The 23,947-nt window shown below is 34.9% G+C and overlaps 1 protein-coding gene and 1 non-coding gene across 3 annotated transcripts in view; both read right to left on the bottom strand.

Annotated features, from left to right (window-relative positions):
* Smp_155750.1 (bile acid beta-glucosidase-related) overlaps positions 1 to 23,093 on the bottom strand; it is a gene marked incomplete at its 5' end in the record, with an annotated part of 29,267 nt that extends 6,174 nt beyond the window's left edge. Inside the window, 12 exons of one of the 2 annotated variants that reach the window (XM_018797022.1) lie at positions 666 to 868; positions 2,866 to 2,975; positions 7,369 to 7,733; positions 8,733 to 8,813; positions 8,907 to 9,025; positions 9,881 to 10,009; positions 13,920 to 14,112; positions 17,149 to 17,220; positions 17,759 to 18,032; positions 19,266 to 19,469; positions 20,650 to 20,847; positions 22,872 to 23,093. In XM_018797022.1, coding sequence (XP_018652106.1) covers positions 666 to 868; positions 2,866 to 2,975; positions 7,369 to 7,733; positions 8,733 to 8,813; positions 8,907 to 9,025; positions 9,881 to 10,009; positions 13,920 to 14,112; positions 17,149 to 17,220; positions 17,759 to 18,032; positions 19,266 to 19,469; positions 20,650 to 20,847; positions 22,872 to 23,093 — 2,170 coding nt within the window. Of the gene's footprint in view, positions 1 to 244; positions 869 to 2,865; positions 2,976 to 7,368; positions 7,734 to 8,732; positions 8,814 to 8,906; positions 9,026 to 9,880; positions 10,010 to 13,919; positions 14,113 to 17,148; positions 17,221 to 17,758; positions 18,033 to 19,265; positions 19,470 to 20,649; positions 20,848 to 22,871 lie in introns of those variants that run through there. The other variant, XM_018797023.1, reaches the window with a different exon arrangement.
* Positions 4,822 to 4,892, bottom strand: Smp_tRNA_00633_Pseudo_TTT.1.1. The gene has a single exon. It is a non-coding gene (tRNA).
* Positions 23,094 to 23,947: the final 854 nt, after the last annotated feature.

Below are 23,947 nucleotides of genomic sequence, written 5' to 3'. Positions count from 1 at the left end.
TGAGAAAATATTGTTCTAAAGAGTATAGCTTTATTGGTTCATCACGATTGGCAAGCCCGATCACCATGTCAAGATAACAGCAACGGTCGGGCTAATCACTGGGATGTTAGATCCATATTATTTTTACTGATAATAATCTACCCAATGCACAATTTATTTAAAATCATCAAGTCAAACCTTGGTGATGATACCTATCATATAAATCTACATTTTATACACACTACATCACAAAGAATATATGCATAAGGTAAGTTAGTATGTTAAAATAAAAAGAAAATTTTCTGTGGTAAAAAGGTGATTTTATAATACAGTGATTAGCAGAGAACTAGAAGTGCATTAAAGTCTAAAAATTCTTCACTTTCAATGCATGAATCTTTAAAGATAATCCTTTAACTAATCATAATCTTAGTTATGAATACCAACAGGTGTACAGTAATATATACACTCAATATGTGGTACTATTTTTGGAATTAAGCAATTTCTAAATTATCAGTCTACTACTCAAGTTGTATAATGACAAACAACAATACAGATATGATAGTCATACAGCTTAACAGTGCAAAGTGCATTTAGTCAGGACTGAGATACTAACAATCACCTTCGATCGAATATTTTTCTTCAATGAAATAGAGAAATTATTTTATTTGAAAATTAAAACTATCTACCTGTCCATAGTTTGGCATTGTATGAATCGCGTGCTTTAGTGAATAGTGTTTGAACTTCATCTTTAATTTCACTCCAAGAACGTTGAGTATCATCTGTATTATTAACTATTTGATCATATACAGGTGAATCACTTTTTAAACACCAAGAGAGCATATCAAATGTAGCATATAGACAAGAGAGCCACATGCCACCAGTGTAAGCACTAAAGAATGATACGAAAGCAATATTTAATTCAATTACAAAAGTGTCAGTTATGCCTGATGTTACAGTATAGTCAACTCAAAACGTTTACAGTTCGCAAAAATACTCAGACGAGTAAAATCCTGTCAATCATGTAAATAGTTATTATCTAAGCAATTACAAATTAGTTAAACATACAAGAACATATTTTGTTTTAAAATAGCCCGAAAGCTATCATATTAACAACGGTTAAATTTGATATACGGAATAAAAGCTCATGCAATTAAATGTGACCTATAAAGGAGCGGATACGTTGTACGAATGCTTGATATGACTATTTTACTAAAAATGAAAGAGGAAAACGACTCTCCTGAAAGTTTGGTATGCAAAAACGCCCGAAAATACGTAAGTTCTAGATTCAATGAATAATTCAAATACATATCTGAAACGGGCATCAGATTTACTAATAAGTATTAGTCACATTTTCTGTATGATGAGCTGTCATTCAAATGAAATGTATCTTGGTGATCATTTATGGGGAGATGATTAATGCCTCGTGACTGAACCATTCATCGAGATGAACAAAACACCACCATAGTCCTCCTATACAGCGCTAAAAATCATTTTCATATTAAGGGAATTAAAAAGGGTAACAAATACAAGTGGTATATCTTATAATCAGACTGAAAGTTAGTTAGCTAAAAACAAGGTTTTATAACTAAACGATCTCGTAGAAAGCACATCGAAACCCACCAATCTTCCAAAACATAAATGTTTGATAGAGCTATTAATTTCGTTTAGGATGAACTAGACATCTTCATAGTTCACACAATCCAACAGCTATTCATTCATATTTTTGTTAAATAACAAACCATTTGAACAGTTTGTGAAATATTTCCGTGTTCGGCTCTGAAACTAAATCAACTATCACTACATATTGATGATCTTTTTTGGTTTCTGTTAGATAAAGTGGCACATGAAATATAGTGAACTGAAGTCGGTATCTCTAAATTTTCTAAGGCTGTATACCATACTACTAGTAACTACGAATAAGTAGGTGAGTTAGTGACCTCATTTGTAGCAAATTATCCTGGTAGATCTCCACGTTTTAAAAGAACAATAAACATGTATAGCTTCGTACGATAATGTGTCACACTAGGCAGTCACATCTCGAAACAGACCTGGAAAAATAAAATCAACAAAAATGTGTATGTAATAGAGCAAATAACAGATATGTACGTAGGGATCATGAACTGAAGATTGAGATATATGAGAGAAATGAATGTGTATGGCCCAATACAACTTAAAATTCCAGAAGTCAATTTTTTTATTGACACTATACAAGTAAGCCTAGCAGTGTTAAATGATGATACAACGCGATAACAGTACACATCAGTGGATAACCTATTCCTCATTTTATCTATTGTAGTATATTTCAGCTATATGAGCTTCCAAGGGCTGTAACTGGTGTAACTGGTGAATAATTATACAAATTTCTGAATTTTTGAGTACATTTGTATACCATTCTACAGGCGTCATTTGAAAAATTATGTTAAAAATCTTACTGCTACCATAATTTACCAGTATGTCCAAATTGACACGTTATGATTACCAATATATATCATTCAATAACTTCAAAAATATTCAAAATAACCATTTTGCATAGTTTGAAATGATAGGAGTATTAATATAATTTGGTTTAAAGATAATACCATGAAGAGTTTCAATATGGAGTGTTTAAAAGTTACATTCCATTTGTAGGTAGTTCTTCATTAGGAATTGAAACAGGTGAAAAACAATTACGTCTACGGGACAGTGGGTGGATATTTTGCTTTATGATCAACTTCAATTGCATACAGATGAGAAGTTCCGAAAAAAAGGACAAAACAGTTGCCTTTAACTTATTTCAAACACTAGAAATTATTAGACATGAAATACTCTAATTTAAAGTCTGACAATGATTTACGTTTCAATACGTGGGAAAGAGGATTGACTCAGTAAGTGTTATTGAGAACTTACGTCAGGCCTTTTGCAGTCCATACGTCATATGTTTGATCAGGAAAACCTGAATTCTCAATTAGTCCGTCATCATCAGAATCCCATGCTACCAACGACTTTCTCAGAATTCTCTATAAAAAAAAGAGAAATAACAGTTATCAACTAAAGGTCCATCTCAAGATTTTATAATAAGAACTCCGAATGGTAGAAAACTATTGACGTAAGAAACTTGTGTTTTGTGATAATTATAAACATAAAAATAAAATTTACTGAACAACTTTCAAATAACAGAAGACCAAAAAATTTAGTTACCAAAAAACATCAGATCTCAGCTAATTAATTACACTACTATATCCTTTGTTTCGAGGTGAATATTAAAAAAAACGTTTTAGGTCAGTCAAACAAATACATTTTAAAAAACTCAAAAATCAGCAGTGAATTCACCAAAAGTCGGATGAGAATTGTTTGAAGTGGTCTATTGCATTCCTTTCATTTTAAAATAGGCTTATAACTGAAATACGACTGAAACAAGTATACTTTCCAGTAAATAGACTGCTATAGAGTACAGAAAGTCCGGAAAAGATAAAAAAGCGGACCACGATCACGACGAATGGAAATTTTCACTGTACATTTTTTGCATTGTCATGTTGTACTACAAGGCTACTTATACTAGTGAAAGACTACTAGGTGCTGCTGAATTTAACGAGTCATCAGAAGTGTGTTAACTAACGACAGGTTCGTTGGGTTGAAACTTCTGGCAGGCTACGTCTTAAGGGTCACCAATACAACAATAGGGGGGAATGAGCGGTGGCGGTAAATAAATCCCCTGTAAGTCTTTGTCATTGATTCTGATCTCATTCGTTTCACCGAAAACTCCATTGAAAGCTCTCAGTCACGCATCTGAGTTTCCGACCCTTTGTGGAAAATATGTTGTTAATCATAAATTGATGAGTTCCAGTAAATTTTGACTTTGAAGCTTCGTGTACTTAGCAAGATTTGTGTCGTTTGTGAGAAGCAGGGATTATAGTTGCTTTGATAAGCTTGGTTCATTACCAGGGCCGAAATTCAAATTAATGGGAGATACAACCAAAACAAATAAGTAAACAATGACAGGTTTAAGGTCAACAAGAACCAATCAACATTGAGATCTACAGGACAAGCTGTGAGCCATATGTGGAAAAATTCGAACACTTTATTTCTACTCGAAGTTTGTACTGATGATGTCGTTCAGAGAAACGATGGAAGCTCCATGATCGAACCATTCAGCTTAGAGAACAAAACTCCATCAAAATCATTCACCTGAACTAAAAGTCTCCACCATCTCATAATATCAAATGTTAACAGTAAAGAGGGTAACAATAAATTGGTTTTCTAAGTTTATAACAACAAAAGTTAACATGAACTCTAATGACTAACCAAGTAGAAGTATTACACTGTAAATAAGGCATAATAATTATTTTCAACAAATAAATCAGCGGTTAAGTGAAAGTTTTGTTTAAAATTGAGGTAAACACTTATTATGAGGACAATTACAGAAGCTACACGGAAGACTTAACCGTTATATATAAAGAAAATTCACACATGTACTTGTGTTTTTACTCAAAGAGAAAAAACAATAGATGATCAAATAAACGCTTTTGTGCAACTGAAACGAAATGCGCCTGTGGAATTGTGAAGATCTCTGTGAAACATCATGAATAAACATAAGGCAAACTAGAAAAACTAAGCGAATTACACCTGTAAACTGATTTATGATTACTTCCTAAATTGTTGTTTTGTTAGTTTGTAAACTACGTGCATATTTACCGCAACATGTTTTCCATCAATACGAAGTACCACTTGACTTTCTAATTAAATTCTATAGTTATGACAAGTATACATAAGCAAATATGGATGGTAGATAGCAGTGGAATCCAGGACGCACGTTTCGTCCTATTTGAGACTCGTCAGCTGGATGTACCCGCATCTCAGAGATGATGCTCAGTCCGGGATTCGAACCCAGTACCGTTCGCTTAAAACTCCATCGCGTTGTCCTCTTGGCTACTGAGTTCTGATAGCCACCTGCTTGTGCAATGGGATGAGGTTTAAATTCACTTGGTATGATTTGCTTTTATCAACAACGATGGGAGTGAACATCAACTCTGAGGTGCGGGTACATCCAGCTGAAGAGTCTCAAATATGACGAAGTGCGCGTCCTGGATTTCACTGCTAGCTACCATTCATATTTGCTCATGCAGCTTGTGATTTAAGGCAATATCGAGGCAGTCCGCATAGGATACACCTATGCCAACAAGAGACTGATCGATTGCAGTCCTAAACAACAATCGGAAGATACGAGCAAATAATACCAAGTGAATTTACAAATATATATAGTTTATATGAATCAAGTAAATAGATTTGATCATTTTTCAGAAGGTCGTTTTAGAACAAACAACTAACCATATTTCATATTGGAACAGATACATTAACATTCATTTACGTCTGTTTGAGCAAGAATGTAACACTCACCAAAAGTGTTTATCTGTTTCTAAAATAATTTTTAATTTTTTTCTGACATAACATAATTGTCTACCATTAAGAGAAATCAACGAACCATAAACAATGAAAGAAATATGCCAACAAAGTATATTGATCGGGTATCTATGATTGTAAGTAATCTAAGTGTGAAAAAGTGGCTCAGTAATTAAAACGTTTGACTTTTAGTCAACAAGTCACAGGTTCAAACCTCGCCTCATCTACTTCGGTATTAGCAAACGGGCAGCATCACTAGATCTTACATCAAGAGTGTGGCTCAGAAATCAGTACACGGATCTATACCTGGTAAATGATTCACGCTATGCTGTTTGAGTAACATGATACAGAATCGATCATAACGATGCAAGTTCGCTTACGAATTATCCTCCTCGCGATCCTAAATTCCAGTAATTCTGAATACATACTTTTGCATTTTGTCTTTTCGAACCGAATTGCCAGTGTTCAGTCATTCTCACTATCGTTGGCACAACATTACTTCAATCCTTTTTGTTTTTCATCATACATTTATCTCGTTGTGTTAATGGGGCATGGAAGCATGAGTCACAGCACATCTATGCCAGGCCCTATGTTGGTGATAACTGACTGAAATAGTTCAAGTAATCTCATTACTAAGAAATATAATAATACAGCTTCACCTAAGATTAAGTAATTTATCTCATTAGTCAAAAGACCAACAGATTTTTAGTGAAAATCAAAACACCAGATAGGTTCTAAAATCTAGTCAGACCTAATGGCGTTTAACTGCCCCCATACATAACTTACTTGTCCTAATGTATTATGACGGTTCCTAAGTATGATTCAAAGCACCTTCTTATAATAGACATAAGAAGATTGTGAATATGATGTTTTGTTGGGAAGCAAGAGAATGAGAAACGAATCGAAACTGAAAGACGGATGATCATTATAAATTGATATAGTTTGAAATTGTGAGGACGGTCCTCGAGTTCACTCGAGGAAGCTCTAAAATGCTCAGAAAGAGACAAAGATATTCCATCCAATCAGCTTTCAGAAGAATATTCCAGGATCACTACGTGCAGCTTCCCTACTAGACAAATGCTAATAACCCCCTGTGTGGGGATCGGATAACTATAATGATTATTTCATTTTTACTAAAAACTATAAATACCTGACAGTTTTGCATCATAATTGACAGTGTGTGGAACAACATTCCTTCCACTTATCTTCTGTTTTCTCATTTGAGACTTCGGGAGGTTTTAGTGTTCCAATGCTCAAGTTATACGCGGTATACTAAAAATCTAAGTTCTAGATATAACAAATATCATTCGTTGGGAAAATAAGACCTCTGTTTTAAACTAGTTTCGTATTTTATAGTAATATGTGACCTCTTTTTAGTGTAATCTAACTACAAATTATGGTTTCTTGCAAGGAGTACGTTTAGTATGTAATTACAATATTAGAAGACCATGGGGGTTGCTACTTTTCAGTATCGGATATCTTTGGACGATGAAAGGACAAAAATGTTAATTCATTCATAAGTAAATTTATTTGGGAAGGAAAGTTGATTCACACGATGACTGTACCATATGGTTTTAATTTTTTGCCATTTTTTGAAGGTAATTCTACCGTTAGTGCAGTGGTGGTTCGTTCAATAATGCATTCAATCACCAATCACTCAGTCCTAGGTTCGAAAACTACGCCCGTTCACTTCAGCTTGGGCAACTGAGCAGTATTACTGGCCCTTACCCTTTGATTGTGGTTCAAAGTCATGTATCTGGTGAAGAAGCTTATGAAGAAACAAAGAAATGTCCTTATTATTAAATCCATAAACTGCGTTGACAGAATAAGTAGAAAAATATGATGATAGGTGATGTCAAATGTCACTTTTTTATCATTACTAATACATTGAATAGAAACTGAGATTATTATGCAAGATACTCCATGACTTAAAATAAACCCATTACTAAATGCTGTATTTTTACTCGATCGCTGCTGGTGAATACACAGTGAATATGCACAAGAAAAGCTTACCAAAACAATCGGAAGCATATATAATAAATATTGATGGTCTTGTGTAATACGCCAATCACGCCAAACTTGTAAAATGAATTTCGAATTCAAATCTTTCCATGTATCAGTAGGAAACATTATGTAGGCGTTGGTACATCGCCAAGGTTCATCTTCCGGATCACCAAAATCGTGAACAACTGCACATTCGGAACTTCTGAATAACGCTTTCCCATTACCAATGTAATAGACTGAAGTTGAATCTTCAGCTATAGTCAAATCGGCACAATCATAATTTAAAGCCAGTTGTATTTTAGGCCATAATTTTATTAAAGCCCATGATGCATAATGATGTACATCGTATGTATTGTACATTCGATATTCATGACCTAAAATATAAAATGAAATGAACAATCTAAAAAATAATTAGACTACCATAAAACTTGAAACAGCCGGAAAATTATATTACAAATCGATTGAGAATGCCACTAACGTGCTATTGTAAAAATAATATTCATGAAATATATGGGAATTCAACTTTAGAGGTGATATTTCATTAAAATATGTTATAGAATGCTGCATAGGAAAATTAGGTCGATCTCCGCCTGTAGCTCCTCCGGGGGCTACTGCCAGTCCCAAGCCCGGGTAAAGGAGGAGGGTTGAGCATGGGGTTAGCGACCCCATCCCGTAGAAAACCAACTCGCTAAAAAACGCTAACCAGAAAAATTAAGTTTTTTTAGTCGTTTATTTTCATCTTTCGTATGAAATTATATAGCATCGTTTTAAAATGACATTTTCTCATTGATGAACAAATAAATTCCTAATAAGAATGTTGAACTATTGAAGAAGTTCACAATGATGACTGAAAGTCTAGTATACGTAACTATTTTGAATGCATGCAAAGTTCAGATAAGAAATCGCTTAGTGAAAAGCTTTTTTAGCATAGTAGCAGGTTAAAATGTGAAACAAATTATTTGATCAAAGTGTAAATCAACACCCAAAATCCAGTTGGTTTCAAAAAAGTAATTTAAGCCGCATCACAGAAAATCAATGTGAAATGTGTGAATTGTCAGCGCAAAGTAAATTTCAACATTCAATTAGAGACACATGAATCAACATAAATCCCACCACTCTTAAAAGCGAATGCGAATTATTCCTAAGAAATTTACGTAACGTATGTTAGCAACTCATTCTTAACAAATCAACTTAGGTGAAGAGTATGTTTTTAATTGGTGAGCGAGTAGACGATTAGACAAGTAATCTTAAATGCACAGGGCGATGCCTAATATAAACCTCAGAAGGTTTTGCCTCCTACTCGATCAAAAAGTAAATATTCTGAGAACAAATACAAAAAATAGCTTCATGTAAACAATTCACTTATTACCTACCTTCAAGATATCCAAATAAACCTATTTCACGTGATAATCTAGCACGATGATCCCAAGAGTCGACTTTCATATCTTCAGTTACTGTAGTTGGAGTTTTAATTTTGCGACCAGTTAACTTATATGGATCCAGATCCACACCATTTTTGTAGCTTCGTACAAGGTCTAGTGGTATACAATTCAGCAGATCTGATTTAAAGCAATCAACTTGGATTGGATCTAGCCATACAGTACCACCATCACTAAGATAATATAATTCATTGAATAAAGCAGACTTATACCAACTTGGGAGCGATCTGTATGTGGTAAAGAAACGATTTTATTAAGCAGAACAAAATGTTATCAAATCAAAGATATAGAACGCAATACCCAATGGTTTCAGTTGTGATGAAACTTATGACATAAGAAAAAATGTTTATGAATCACAATATGGTAATATTTAAATTACGAGAGTACTTAAATATATATTGCTTAACTGAATACAGTTTTCCACGCATTATTCCTTACATTCTACATCTATCATGGGAGCTGTTCTTAGTCGATAGAGGAGAGCAGAAAATTATATAATTTAGAATTAATAATTGTTTATAAGAACTGTGACGCGCTGGTTATGACCCATATTACATCAATACGTATATCGCCGAAGTATGTATAACATCAAACCACTAATTCGTGGTAATAATTAACATGACATCATAGTAGAGAGTTAATAACACGTAACAACAATTAATAAGTAGTTCGAAACAAAACATACAATTAAAAGTAAGTAGTGATTTAGAACCAAACAAGAACTACCAAACGAAGGAAATCAAGCTCATTTCATTAACTGATTTGGCATTTTAACCTAATACCTCCAGTTTTACCTCAACACTGATCATTCAATGGTTTTAGCACACGCAAATAATGCTTCAATGCATCTGTGAGCAATCCATGAAAAAATTATGTTTGTTCCCCAAGTTTAGAAACTTTAAGAGAAATAAAAAGTCAAGCAATATACCAGTGACCTTAACAAAGTCTAGATAATTGATTTCAATTTACTTCAATAAAAATACATTTGTGGATGAGATAAGCGCGGAAACAACAGAAACACTTTACTTCAGATGTTCTACACCAAGATCCGATATCTAACGTAGGAGAATACAAAAACTTACTGATTACTGAGGATAGGATTTTGCCAATCCTCAATTTTCTGGACCCATTGCCTCCAATTATCTATTGCATGGGCTAGTAACAATTTAGCTCCAGATATTCTGTCAACAGGAAACCAACGAACATATCGACTGAAATTTTTAAAAAAGTAGAAAAAATGGACAACATCAATTAAATCACCAACATAAAAATCGACATTACAGTGAAAAGGTCTCTGAATTTATGAACACATTTTGAAAAAGAAAGTAATTTAATACTGATATTTGTATGCTGCATCACCTATGAACAGTGGGTTGTTTAGTCGAAACTTTAATCAATTCAGGCAAACTGGTCATTTAAATTCTATGGGAATATAAACTTGTGAGTAGTGCTTTTGTAGTGAATAAAACAACGGTTGGGGACAATCGAATGTATTTAAGCAAACATTACAGACTATCTCAGTAAATTCTGATAACCTAACAATGAACAGTCAATTTGCAAATTAACAACCAATTGTTTCAATCTTCTCTGTTTCTTCCCTAATTTCATTGCTCATGCATTTTGCAAACGATTGCGCTTCATTTCAGTTCTTTGCTCATCGGTCTTCTGCCAAAATACATTCTATGTCTGACCAACACCATATACTACTTATATAGATATAAGTAGACCACACCACACTTTATTTAATTAAACAAAACGTCCCCAACATTATAAAAACTACAACAATTAGATATTGGTGTTTCCGAAACTAAAGTAGAGAATGAGTACTAACCCTACGACTAGTACAAGCCTTGAACAATTTGACGATATGGGAGGCAACAACACTCGAAGCGTTAAGTATCATTGTGTGTAATAAAAAAAATATTGGTCTTTTACAATACAGAGTTTAATAAATTTAGAAAAAATGCTACTATGCAACTTAGGTAAGCATAAAATGAAGCAACATTTTAAAAGACAAGTAGAAGGTGAGTCTTATTAGGGATTTTGGACTATCACGGACAAAGAAATTTAAAAGATTCTATTATATTGACTATATCAATGGACTTAATTTAAGTATAACTGAGATTCTTAACTGAACTCAGTTCCTCAAGGGACGATCTCGACATAAACTTTACAACAGATGAAAAACAATTAAATAAGAACTTTTACTGCTTAAATTATGAATAAACGTGTTTTCCAACATGATCATATGATACCCTGGTGTAACCTGGTGTACACCTGGGTGGATCTTATGGTGTCGTGGCTCAAAGAACAGATAATGGCGACCGTCTGTTGCAGCTGTGCTCAGATAACCGCCTATTTCTTGCAAATACTAACTTTAAGCATAAGGAAAAACATCTTTTGACATGGCGACCCCCAAATTCGTCCCAACGTTGGACCCAATTAGATCACATCGCTATCAACTGGAAAAACAGTTAGACAGACATGTAAGTTGTGCCCACCCCGAGGCAGCGTGGAATGACATCCGAAAAGCTGTGGAAACAGCAGTGATATCCGCTAGTAAGGTAAGCCATAAGGTCAGGGAGGAACAATGGATCTCAACAGCATCTACCGCACTGATAGATGCTCGAAAACTCATCCCAGCTGGCTCTGAACATAACGAAGAGCGGAGTCAGCTTAAGCGAAGGCTAATAAGAAGCCTACGCAATGATCGTGAACAGTGGTGGGTAGCGAAAGCAAGAGAGATGGAAAAGGCAGCGGCAATAAGTAACAGCAGACAGCTATTCAGACTTATTAAAGAAACCGGCATTAGGAACCCAGCTATTAGCGAAACTATCTCAGACAAAGATGGGCATATCATTCATTCTCAATCCAGGAGATTGGATCGATGGGCAGAACACTTTAGGGATCAGTTCAACTGGCCTTCAGCCACACTTTAGTTACCCACGATCCCCAGTCGTCCTGAATGGCAAGTTGATGTAAGTCCTCCAACTCTCTACGAGGTTGAAAAAGCTATAGGAAATCTAAAGCGAGGGAGAGCCGCAGGCCCTGACAGGTTTACCCCTGAGATTTTTAAGGATGGTGGTCCAGTACTAGCAGCGAGATTGACTGAGGTCTTAGGTAGAATCTGGGAACTGGACGTAATTCCATCTGACTGGTCCCAATCACTGATTGTGTCAGTCTATAAGAAAGGACAAAAGTCCTCCTGTGACAATCACAGAGGAATCAGTTTGACTAATATAGTGTCTAAAATATTAGCTTCAATAATACTTGGACACCTAACCAAAGCTCGTGAAGAGCAGACTAGAGAAAACCAGGCTGGTTTCCGACCTGGACGTGGTTGCATAGATCAGATATTCACTCTACGTCAGGTCCTAGAACATAGACATACATTCAGACGTCCCACAATCGTAGTATTTCATGACCTTAAGGCGGCATTTGACTCCGTTGATCGTGAGGTTCTATGGCAGTGTTTGTCAGTGAAAGGAGTACCAAAGAAGTACGTTAACCTCATAAAGGCTCTCTACTCGAACACAACTGGTCGAGTTAGAGCCTATGGCGAACTGTTATCAGAATTGGTTACCTCAAGTGGTGTTCGTCAGGGATGTCCACTCTCCCCATTCTTGTTTAACTTTGCGGTCGACATGCTTTTGGAGATAACACTTTCATCATCTCAATCTCCAGGAGTTGAACTTTTACCAGGAGGCTCACTTATTGACTTAGAATACGCCGACGACATAGTTTTATTTGGTGAAGACGCTGACAAAATGCAGAGTCTTCTGACCACCATAAGCAACAATGCAGGCATGTTCGGGATGCGATTCTCTCCCTCGAAGTGCAAAATGTTACTTCAGGATTGGGTTGCATCGACACCTGAACTAATGATAGGGAGTGAAGTAGTTGAGCGTGTTGACAGCTTCACTTATCTTGGGAGTCTCATCAGCCCTTGTGGTCTGGTGTGTGATGAAATCTCAGCACGGATACAGAAGGCTCGTCTAGCTTTCGCCAACTTGCGCCATTTATGGCGTAGGCGAGATATCCGTCTAGCAACAAAAGGACGGGTTTACTGTGCAGCAGTCCGTTCCGTCCTACTTTATGGCAGTGAAACATGGCCGATAAGAGTAGAGGATATTCGTAGGCTACTAGTATTCGATCATAGGTGTCTTCGAAGCATTGCTCGTATATCCTGGGACCGCCAGGTAAGTAATGCAGTTGTTAGGAAGCGGGTACTAGGTAAGGATGGCAAATCGATTGATGAAGTACTGAAACTTCATCAGTTGAGATGGCTGGGACATGTGTTACGTATGCCCAACCACCGACTGCCCCGACGTGCAATGCTTTATAGTGTAGGAACAGGTTGGAAGAAAGCTAGGGGCGGCCAGACCAAAACATGGCATAAATCCATGAAGTCACTGACAAGTGGACTGAGCCATGTTGGTAGGTGTAGACTACCTGGTTGGGACTCGCGAGATGATAGCAACCGATGGTTAGAGACCTTGAATGACATGGCTCAAAATCGTTTGCAATGGCGAAGGTGTTTCCACTCTTTGAGTTCTCTCAAATTCTAATCTGAATTATTTGTGTCCTTTTCCTTTTTCTCTTTCCAAATTTATTTCACTGTATTATACTCCTTCAATAACATCTTCAAACCCTTATCTTTCACATAATACTTATACTCTTACTACTTCTACCAATATGGGATTTGAATCGACAACTTCATCTCTGTGCTAATGTGGTATGGCAACTCGAACTGATGTACGTACGTACGTACGAAGTTCTACGTTGTAACTGACTGACTGACTGACTGGTGTAACCACGGAAATAACAAAGGAATGGCTGATAGGTGACTGATATATGTCAATAAAACTTGTCCTTCATTATGGTATCGCTATAATATATTGTTGCTGCAAGTAAACAAATACTGAATAACTACTGCATGAAAATGAGATTGAATAAAATATGTTGGAAAGTATTTAAATTTTGCAATAAATGAAATAACGAATGGGCTTTAGGCTTCAGAAACAGTAGCAAATCCTAAATACTATCAATAGTGTACATGAAAAACATAATTTTTTATAAACCATCACCAAATGAACTGAAAAACAAAATAAAGTCACGTACCGAGTATAAACAACGTCACCTGTTCGAAATTTTACTATTGGAGAATGCCAGGTGATGGCAAATTCAAGTTCGCTTTGACTAGGATTAAGATTATCAGTGATGTTGCATCGGGGTACGTTAGTTGTGGCACTTACAGCTATAGCTAGTTTGGGTGATTTCTTGGCTTTAGAATCAAGTGGCACGGTATAACCAACTAAAAAGAGAAAGATATTGAACACTAGCATAAAGTGAACGACACTTGCGTATAGAAACTACTAATCAGCGCAAAAATTAATTTTAAAAACCACCGAGATTAGATTTTCATGATGGTATTTGAAAAACCAATAAAATGTGAGTAAAGATATCACGAAAGGGCATAAAAAAACTGGGTTACTCGTTGAGCAGAGGAACTATGAGTGTAAAAGAAAGCAATAAAGTAATCAAGAAAAGAATGAAGACATTTGATATTCACTTTATTTTTAACGACTCAGTATCAAAAAGCACAATTTAAACGCCTTCCAAGCATAAAAACCCCATTAGTTTGATTTAGAAAGACTTTGTGGAGATGTCCTTGTTTGTACCAAACGTCAAACAGTTAACAAGAAAACTAACAGAAAGAAACCTACTTGAATTTAAACTCCTTTCTAAAGCTACAGCAACTTACAGATCATGCTAATGTAGGTTGTACAAAACTGTTTTTCGGCTACACTTCAAGAAGTAGATGAGTTTGTAAACATTCACTCATAATAACTGACAACTGTATAAATACCATCCAGTTACGATAAATTGTATAGTTAGCAGCAGTATCCAAGACAAAGGTTTCTTCAATTCCAAGAGTTATAAGATATATTACTTGATACTGCAGAGAGTGTTATTATTATTGAAGTATAATAAATATCAAACATATTTCTTCATAAGGGGAACTAAAAAATATATTTCATATGCGTCAGTGTACTTTGTATTAAGTGTTACAGTTGAATTAGCAGTAATAAATTAAGTCCATACTAAGAATCAATTTTATTTTACCGTTAGATTCTAAAGACATTAACCGATAAATCTAACATATTTATCCCTATTCCTCTTTATATCAACTGACGTCAGTTCACACGCAAAAAAACATGAATTTTAGCAAAAAAAGGCGTGACTTTTTTAACCAAATGTATTTGATAGACATATCACTAAAATTAAAAATAATTCACAGTAAATTTTCATACTTGTATGGAAATCAGGAGGTATTTGATCATATTGAAGATTATTCCAGAATTGTGAAGCAGATGGCGCTTCAGTGTAGGAAAGATAAGTTATCACGTCTGAGTGACCATTCCCATTAACTTCGGGATTATGTCTGGAATCATGCAAGGTATTGTGCAATGCTTTATCGTGAAAGCAGAAGCCTGGACACCGACTTACTTCGACCTTATGATAAATGAAAACAAACAATAAAGTTACGGAAGAACAATCTTTTACAGATTGGATCTAAATAAGCAACACATTCAACAATTTTTACTATTTAGCTGATTACCAACGTGACAATATTAAAAGCATAATCATGTCATATACAAAAATACTTTGAGTCATACACTAGGAATTAATGTAATTAATAGCAAAGTTGGACGTAAGAAATATACCTTGAAAAGAACGAATGAAACAGGACAATAGAAGTATGCAATAACACTAAACTATAGATTTATAAAAAAAATGAATGTAAATGCGACAGATTTTCGGTCACTATTTAAGCTTATCAGACTACTCACCGAGTGAGCTGACTAAACGTGAGGAATCCTTCGAAGAAATTTAAGCCTTTTCTTTCACCAGTTGATAATAAGAAAACGTGCACTTCCCATTCGTATCAATAGTTCGTTGGACACCAAACATCAGAGGACTCAATAAACTTAGCGGCAAACAAAGTGAAGTGGTTACAACAATCTAAAAAGTTCAAAACCTGATTAACCTTTTCGAATTTATTGTTCTTGAGATTAATTTAAGTACCAGGTGATTATGGGAGATAACATTTGAGAAACTACTTGAATAAAAGATTTTTTATGGTTATCAACAACGTATTAATATCCTTGCACTGAGATCACTCAACCTAGTCAGATTAACTCCGCCTGGAGCCCCTCTGGGGTTACTTCCGGTCCCAAGCTCGGATAAAGGAGGAGGGTTGGGCATGGGGTTAGCGACCTCATCCCGTAGGAGACTAACTCGCTAAAAAAATGCTAAACTAGTCAGATTACTTGATGATGAACAATATATTTACTTGTTTAATCCGTCTATTCCAGTGGTAGTTTCACTAAGCTATTTCAAAAAAAACAAAGTAGTGTTCTATTATTGTCAAACAAAATTAGGTTTCAATATACAGTGTAACATGCAAGTAATTAATCAAACTTATGGATAGGTTAATCCATCTTGTCTCGTTCTGTCCTCAGAGCACTTAGAAACAAAACACACTTGTGTTTTCTCCAGTTGAATTTCAATTTAGTGAATAAATCAGACCACCCCTTGTCAAAAACCACAAAGAAAATCGTACTGAGTGGTTTTAATTAAAAAGTACAATCGGTCACAAGAAAAGTCGTACGATTGTATTAAATTCATGCACTTCATAAAAGAAATAGATGCGCGACATAATTTAGGTGATTATAACTTGATTTATCAGATTTAGAATTAAAAAATATCAAACGATCGAAGAACAGAATTCGTAGAAAGTGTAAAACCATCAGTTAGATGGAAGGTAAAATGGTTAAGCAACATATCAAAAATTGAAAAATAACTACCGCAAAATAATTGTAATCACTAATTAAAAGCATCCCGAACCAATAGTTTTATTTCTTTCCTTAGTCAAATTATAATTGGAAAATGTTTGACGGTTTCAGAATGTTAAACACACCATCTTTTAAACAATTCAAAATATATGCAAGGAATCAATGTCAAAATTCACTCCAAAAAAGGACGTAAATTATTTCGAAAGAGGCTTTAACAAATTCTACTCGGTATTCTATTATTCCTACTGAAGAAACTGATGAAATAACACGACTTCAATGAGACAGTACAAATAAAATTTAAGGTTATTCAGTGATAAGATTTATTTCTATGGCTATGCACATAGATCCCACTAATGAACTTTTTAAATAAAAACAGCAGTGAAAAGATCAAACTACAAGGAAAATGCACCGAAATATTAAGCCCAATAGGTGAAACTATTATCCAACATATATTTATGATTGAACATCAAGTACAATTATTCTTAGGTTACCTAGCCACCCCAACCACGACAGATCAGTGAATGTTTTTAACTTTTTCCCCTGACAATTCAATTTTAAAAAGTCTGTAGTAATATTCTAGTGGAAAGGATTATCATCATAAACAACGAATATACAACACTGAGTCCTTTATTTTCGTAATCAGCAAGCAATCAACCAAAACGAGAAAGGAGTTTATTGTTTTTAGGTGAGAAAGATCATGCTTGATATCTAAGAGATGAACACATAGACTGATAAATATATGTTCGAAATATTGATGCCAGATTAAAATCTCTCGATAATTGAAAACTCAATAAGGTACTTTCCTTGTCTCCAGACTGATGTAATGAGTATTTCAAACAGGGTTGTTAATTAAAATTATTTGTCGAAAGATCGAATAAAGAGTAGATTGGTTAGAAAATAGTCGAAATCCCGAAGAAAACTGAATGGACGATTCGATGCATGATACTACAAAAATAAGTACTAATATACAGAATTAAAACTTCACGAGTTGAGAAAACACTGATGGGCAACTTACTTTGTCCGTTGATTTAGCTGCGATACCAAAACAACAAGGTAATTCATCCCCAATAGTTCTTTCTAAAAGACATCCAAGTACGTTACCTCCAGTAGAAAAAGCAGTGGATCGTTGAGAGCAAGTTGGGAAAGCATTTTCCGCAGTAGAAACATGAGTATTTGTAGTGTTTTCACTACTATTATTCCCGTCCTCAGATTTGGAAAAATCACTTGATTTAGTTCGTTTACGATGATTCGGGCCATGCCATGAAAATGTGATAGTAACTTTCAAATTTTCTTTATTCCAGCTTATGACTTTCCAATAAAATACAGCAACCGGAAGACATGTTGTCTGATAGTCATGCGGTATAACGGGGGATATCTAGATAAACAAAATTTGTGAAAAAGAACTTATATTTACAATGTTGTCGAAAAAATAACGTATGGTAGGATATTCAATACAAATAAGTGCAACAAGTTAGAAATCATTGTGTATTATGGAGTATCAATTAGGTATGTAACGGGTTCTGAATAGAAATAACTAAAACGTTTGGGTTTCCTTCAGAAAATAAAGTGGAAGAACCTGTTATTCAGACACACAGTCAGTCCATGAACAGTTTTGTCATGCGTTAATCAAAAAAGATATTATCTGCGAAGTTTTCACCTTATTTACATCAGAATTCAGGGGGAATGCAGCAACTCCATTACTAATTTGACTATCTAGTTACAAGATGTTGGCTAAGGTACGATAAATTTATGTACATTTACTGCCTTCATGATGGTGAATTTACGGTAGCTGAAATGATTACCATATGGGCGTTTTTTATTTCCATTTGCTTCACTTACTTCGATGTTTTCTTTTACAACTTATATTTTGATTAGGGTGTAATACTGAAGGTAATAAATTCAACCTATGTTACTCCATAATTAAAATTACATTCTTTAATACTCTTGTCATTATTACATGACTTCATTTCCTTTGGAAATGAGACTTTTTGATTCAAGTGAATTTCTGCATTGTTACCAAATAATAGTATTTCGCGTTAATCATAACAAAACAAATAAAAGCATTTTAATTGAGACCATGAACCGATCAATTTAAAACTACGATTGAAAACCTAGAAGCAGTGGACGTCTGTCTCGACCTTGTAAAGAAATTCCTCAGCAGTGGGTATAAAAGACCCCACACGCGCGACTCGAACCCATGGCCTTCGAGCTCACGTGTGGACGCTTAAGCTCTAGACCACTGAGCTAGCATCCAAATGTTAATGTCCAACCAATCCAACATGTCAACATGAAAGAACGTTTGTACATATTCTAAAAGTCATTTATTCGTGAAGCCAATATCACTTATATTTAGTTTTTTCTTTTGGTATTTTTAGAAATAGCAAAAATGTTAATTTTTAACTAATTATAAGCGAACTTTTTAGTATTGGAAGATAGCCAAATTAAAACTTCTCTCAAAATCACTACTTATTACAATTACAAGAATATCTAAACTATATACCAATAAAATGAAATATTTATTAGACCAGTAATAAATTTATTTAGGTATTTTATCTATCAACCGAAGACAATAACATTAAAATGTGACGTTTCATTTAATTTTTCGTACCTGTTGGTAAACTAATACAAGTTGAAGTTCAGGTATTTCATAAACTGTCCATGATCTAGGATATAAACCAAGGTAATGACCTTTTTCTGGATCAAAACCCCATTTCCACTTTTTTAATTTCTTGGCATTTGATGGAGGTTTCGTTAACGGTGACAGAACTTGGTGATAAACAGTAACACCATTTTTTCTGACTGTTACGATGAACTGTACATGAATAAAATAAAAAGAACGCAGATACAAATACTCATGAAAATTGAACTCTATGCACGAAAGTGAAAGATGTAGAAAAACCCAATAAAACATGAGAGTTACGTCACAACAAAAACAGTAACAAATTTATCCCAAGTGAAATTAGTTAAAATAATAATTTGAAAGTTATTTTCACCACTAGTTTGGACTATCTAGAGAACTATTAAAAATTACCGATCATCGAGACCTAAGTCAATAATACGAACTCGTGAGAAGCCATCACTCAACTACATTACATCACTGCGTTCATCTATCGTTTAGAATCCTGTTCCTTAATTTTGACAGTAGAAAATTTCGTTTAATCATATCACAAGAAACATCCCCCATAACATTTACACACCCAAATATTCTACTATTTATTTTAGTATTGCTTCTATTTTTGTGTGCTGTTGAGGATTGCAGCGATGTGAAGCAAAAAGATAATTTACATTTACTCATCATCAAAAATACATGAGAACCATGAGAATTATTAATATAACAAAACAATTCTGGACATGCATTAATTCTTAGAAGGAACGATAACAGAAACATATTTCTCTCAACTACGTCACTAAATACAGAAATAAATAACTGCCCTAACAACCGAAGATCCTTCGGTAACAAGGTAAACGGTTTCTACGTACACTGGTTATTATTCCATTTTTTAACAAGATTCCATGATTCCGAAATTATATATATATATATATATATATATATATATATATATATATATATATTAGTATAGAATAACGGTAGATTGCACTTGTTTCTAATACATACCATTAAACAACTAGAAACAAAATTAAGAAATTCTTATGCATTTCGTTTAAATTTTATCCTAGTTACAAACATGTTATTAAAATCTACCTATAACTCCCACATCATTACGTTCGAAGTACAAGACAGTGAAACTACGTATGATAACATTTTATGACATATCATCAAATGGTCTGTAGTGATTTTGTTAATGAAAATTCCTAATGCTAAAACTCCGACTAACAGGTAACAGAAACATAGTAGAAGACTAGTAAAAGATAGGAAGAGTGAGTTATTGTTTAGCAAATGGTAAATACATGGTTTGAAAAAGTACAATAAACTGTTACCCAGACAGTAACGTTCAGTGAGAAGAAAGTGAAAATCCTCTGTCTTAACTTACTTGATCAACAGGTTGTACGTCGTAACTGTACATACCTGGTATCAGGCTTGAACGACAAAACTCCCCACGATATCCACGCCCGATAGAACCACTACCAATGCCTCCAATCGGTACGCCATATATAGGTCTCCATGGCACGTGAGAAACAGCATCAATAAAGGGCAACCGGTGCTGAATAAAACGCTTCTTTATGTAAAACTGGAAAGCGTATCTGAAAAATGAATAAGACTTAAATTAAAAATCACATATTTTTTGGATACTTATTTATTATTATTTTATTTAAACACATAAATATTGGTACAAACGGGTATCAGATACATATGCGTCCGACAAATCAAATGAGATTTGTGTGAGGGCTGTGATACTGCTCAGGTGCCCAAACTGAAGCAGGTGGTTTTCTTAGGGGGCCACATCCGGAGCCTTTGACCTAAAAATCTGATCCACAAGACAGTGGAGCATCGTGAGGAGATGCAGTCCCATGGTAGCCGGTGACCAACAATTGGTTTATACGCCATTTGTTCCTTCAGGATACTGGAGCCCATGTGCACCATTGGTTTGGAATCAGGGTTTTCCAACTCCCCTATGTGGACTTTTCGTGTCCACCAACCCGGTTAAAGCACCAGGCATTCGCTTTTCGTCCTCTCAATTTCGTAAACAACACCCCCGCCACGAGAAGGCAGTGAGTAGTACTTCCCTGGCAGAGGTTATATTACGCATGGCCATGTGAGAGTATTTCAAGAGGGAGAGCAGACTCGCCACACTCTCGGCCATACCAGGGCATTTGGGGGCACTGATAAGTCATAATTCGTTTTCCCGTTAATAGATGTATTACGCTTACTTAAAACAAATCAATAAATGTCGGTTGCACATGTATGCAGCAAGTAAATTTATGGTTAATGTAGCAATGCGATGTCCTTAGAATATTGTAGATCTTAAACAACAGATCACAATGGCCTTAGATTTCCCCCAGATTATCTTGCTAATAATGAAGACAAAGCATGCTTGAATGAAATATTATCAAGTTTACAATAAAATTTGTGGTAAAAACTGAAGTTTCACCGTAGAAAATGGATAAAATGATACATACAAGTCATGCAAAGGTTTTAAAAACGACCATCACAGCCCATGAGCCGAAAGCAATAAGACTAATTAAAGTTCCAAGTCGCTTCAGATTTACAAATGTGACGAAGCTGGTATTAACAATGAAATACGTGGTTTGGGGATAAATGCTTATCGAGATTTCAGAACAAACAGTTGATCAGCTTAAAGAGTGACTTCAACTTTATCCGCTATTAATTTGGTAACTACGTAGATACTTATGACGATCCCTGTACGAAAACACTAGGCCTAACTGAAAGTTTACTGCAAAATTTGATTTTTATAAAAACGACATTCCGACTTGTTACATTTCGTACCATCCCTTCAGACATTAGTCTAGAATCTTGTTTTCATAGCTAAATTTGCTGCATACACAATAAATTTATAAATGAGCCGCTTTCAACAACTGTGTAAGAATGAATTTGGTGATAATAAGCTTAATTGTGAGTGGAATGGTTACTTAAGTGTAACTAGAGTTCTGTAGTTTAGTTTTTGATGTGAACCGAATTCTATAGAAAGAACAATATGGTTAACTAGTAAGGCGCCTAGATACCTCGATATTCTATTTTCCAATTGTAAACAAAGACCATACATTAATAAAGGGATCGAAGTTCCTCACTCATTGATTTCACATTAAATGACTGACCTACGGTCCCCAAAGTCATCTTGGGTTATCGTGTATTGAACCACATCAGCAATTTGATCTAAAACTGATTTCCGACGGTCACAATTGCTAAAGGATAATTTTACACTTTTTTGACTCAGAAGCCATGGCAAACGTTTAAAGCTACTTCATCTACTTATAACATGGGTCTCTAACTCATCTACCAAGTACAATTTTCGTGTACTGGTACTACTAGCCATCCTAAACTAAAATTGGAGTCTAGTTCAAACCTCCTACCTATCATTTGGAGTTGGATTACTTTAATTGCTAAACCAGATTCACCAGAATCACACTGGTTATTATTAAAAACGATAATCTATCAACAGAGCCACTACTGTTAAGATTTATGGAAATAGGAACTTATAACTTTGCTTGGGGTATAAGGTAAAAATTTAGTAGTACTAAGACCTGTCTTAACAGTTTACTGAGAAAACATTTTTACCCTACATTTTCTACCTACAAAACGTTTACTAAAAACAGCACGCAATTTTGAAAAAGTGGTATGTTTAGTAACTAACCGAAGAGACATTCCCAGAATATCCCTCATTTGCGAAGCCCGTGGCACGGTAAAAGGACGGCATTTTATCTTGCATTTATGATCAAAGCGAGCTTCCCATCCGTAGACAGGTACTATGCCAAGCTTTCTAATTACCTCCAAAACAGAAACTTGCTGTTCATCCATTGCTTTTAACTAGTTGCAAGTCAAGAGCGTATTATAGCACTTGAAGTGAGGGGCTATCAGTAGACAAAATGCGCGACATTAAGCTAATTTTCCATGGCCAAATTTAGTTTCGGAGAAGGTATGATCAGAATTGTGAATCTGAAATGTAAGAAAGCGTTGATTAAACAGACAACAAAATTTGAAATGTACGTGTAGCACTAACAACTAGACTGGTAAATAAGCAAACGATCAGGTAGAAAGGATCAGCTCATGTTGGATTTATCTTATTTAAGGCAACAAGTAAAGCGGTTGATCATCTTGCATTTATATCATGATTGAAATAATAACTCCAGTTGATACGGAAATCAACTGTCATTCCAGAGGAGTGGATGGGTCACTTTAAAGTAGAGCATATTGGTTTATAGTACGTTTTTCGAAATTTTCGCAAGACAACCGTCCTCAAGGGAAAACAATGAACACTTAACATTATAAAAATATTCATGTAATATGTTAATAACAAACCGAACGTTAGCATCCGCATCTTGATGTCAAGTCACATTATGCTTCATTGCGCAGTATGAAAATTTACCTTTATAAATCCCTAAATACATTTAAGTGACCATGAGTGCCAACAACTAATTGGACAAGTTCTGTGAGTCTAACGATAAGGTAGTGCTTTTCAATTATTCTTCGAAAATGTTTGGGGATAACGTAAGCAACAACACTCAAAACTGAAAATAACAGGCACAGTACTTGTCATTATAGATTCGTTCCTGCTAATCGGTCACAGATGTGACTCAAATACTTATAAGCTCGGTAAAACTACATAGAACGTTTACTATGAAAAAGCACGTGAACAAAGTAGACATGCTTAA

This window comes from Schistosoma mansoni, chromosome 4 (assembly GCF_000237925.1).
Source record: "Schistosoma mansoni strain Puerto Rico chromosome 4, complete genome".
NCBI lineage: Eukaryota > Metazoa > Platyhelminthes > Trematoda > Strigeidida > Schistosomatidae > Schistosoma > Schistosoma mansoni.
The sequence above is the reverse complement of the archived record's forward strand: the minus strand, read 5'-3'. Positions and strand labels throughout refer to the sequence as shown.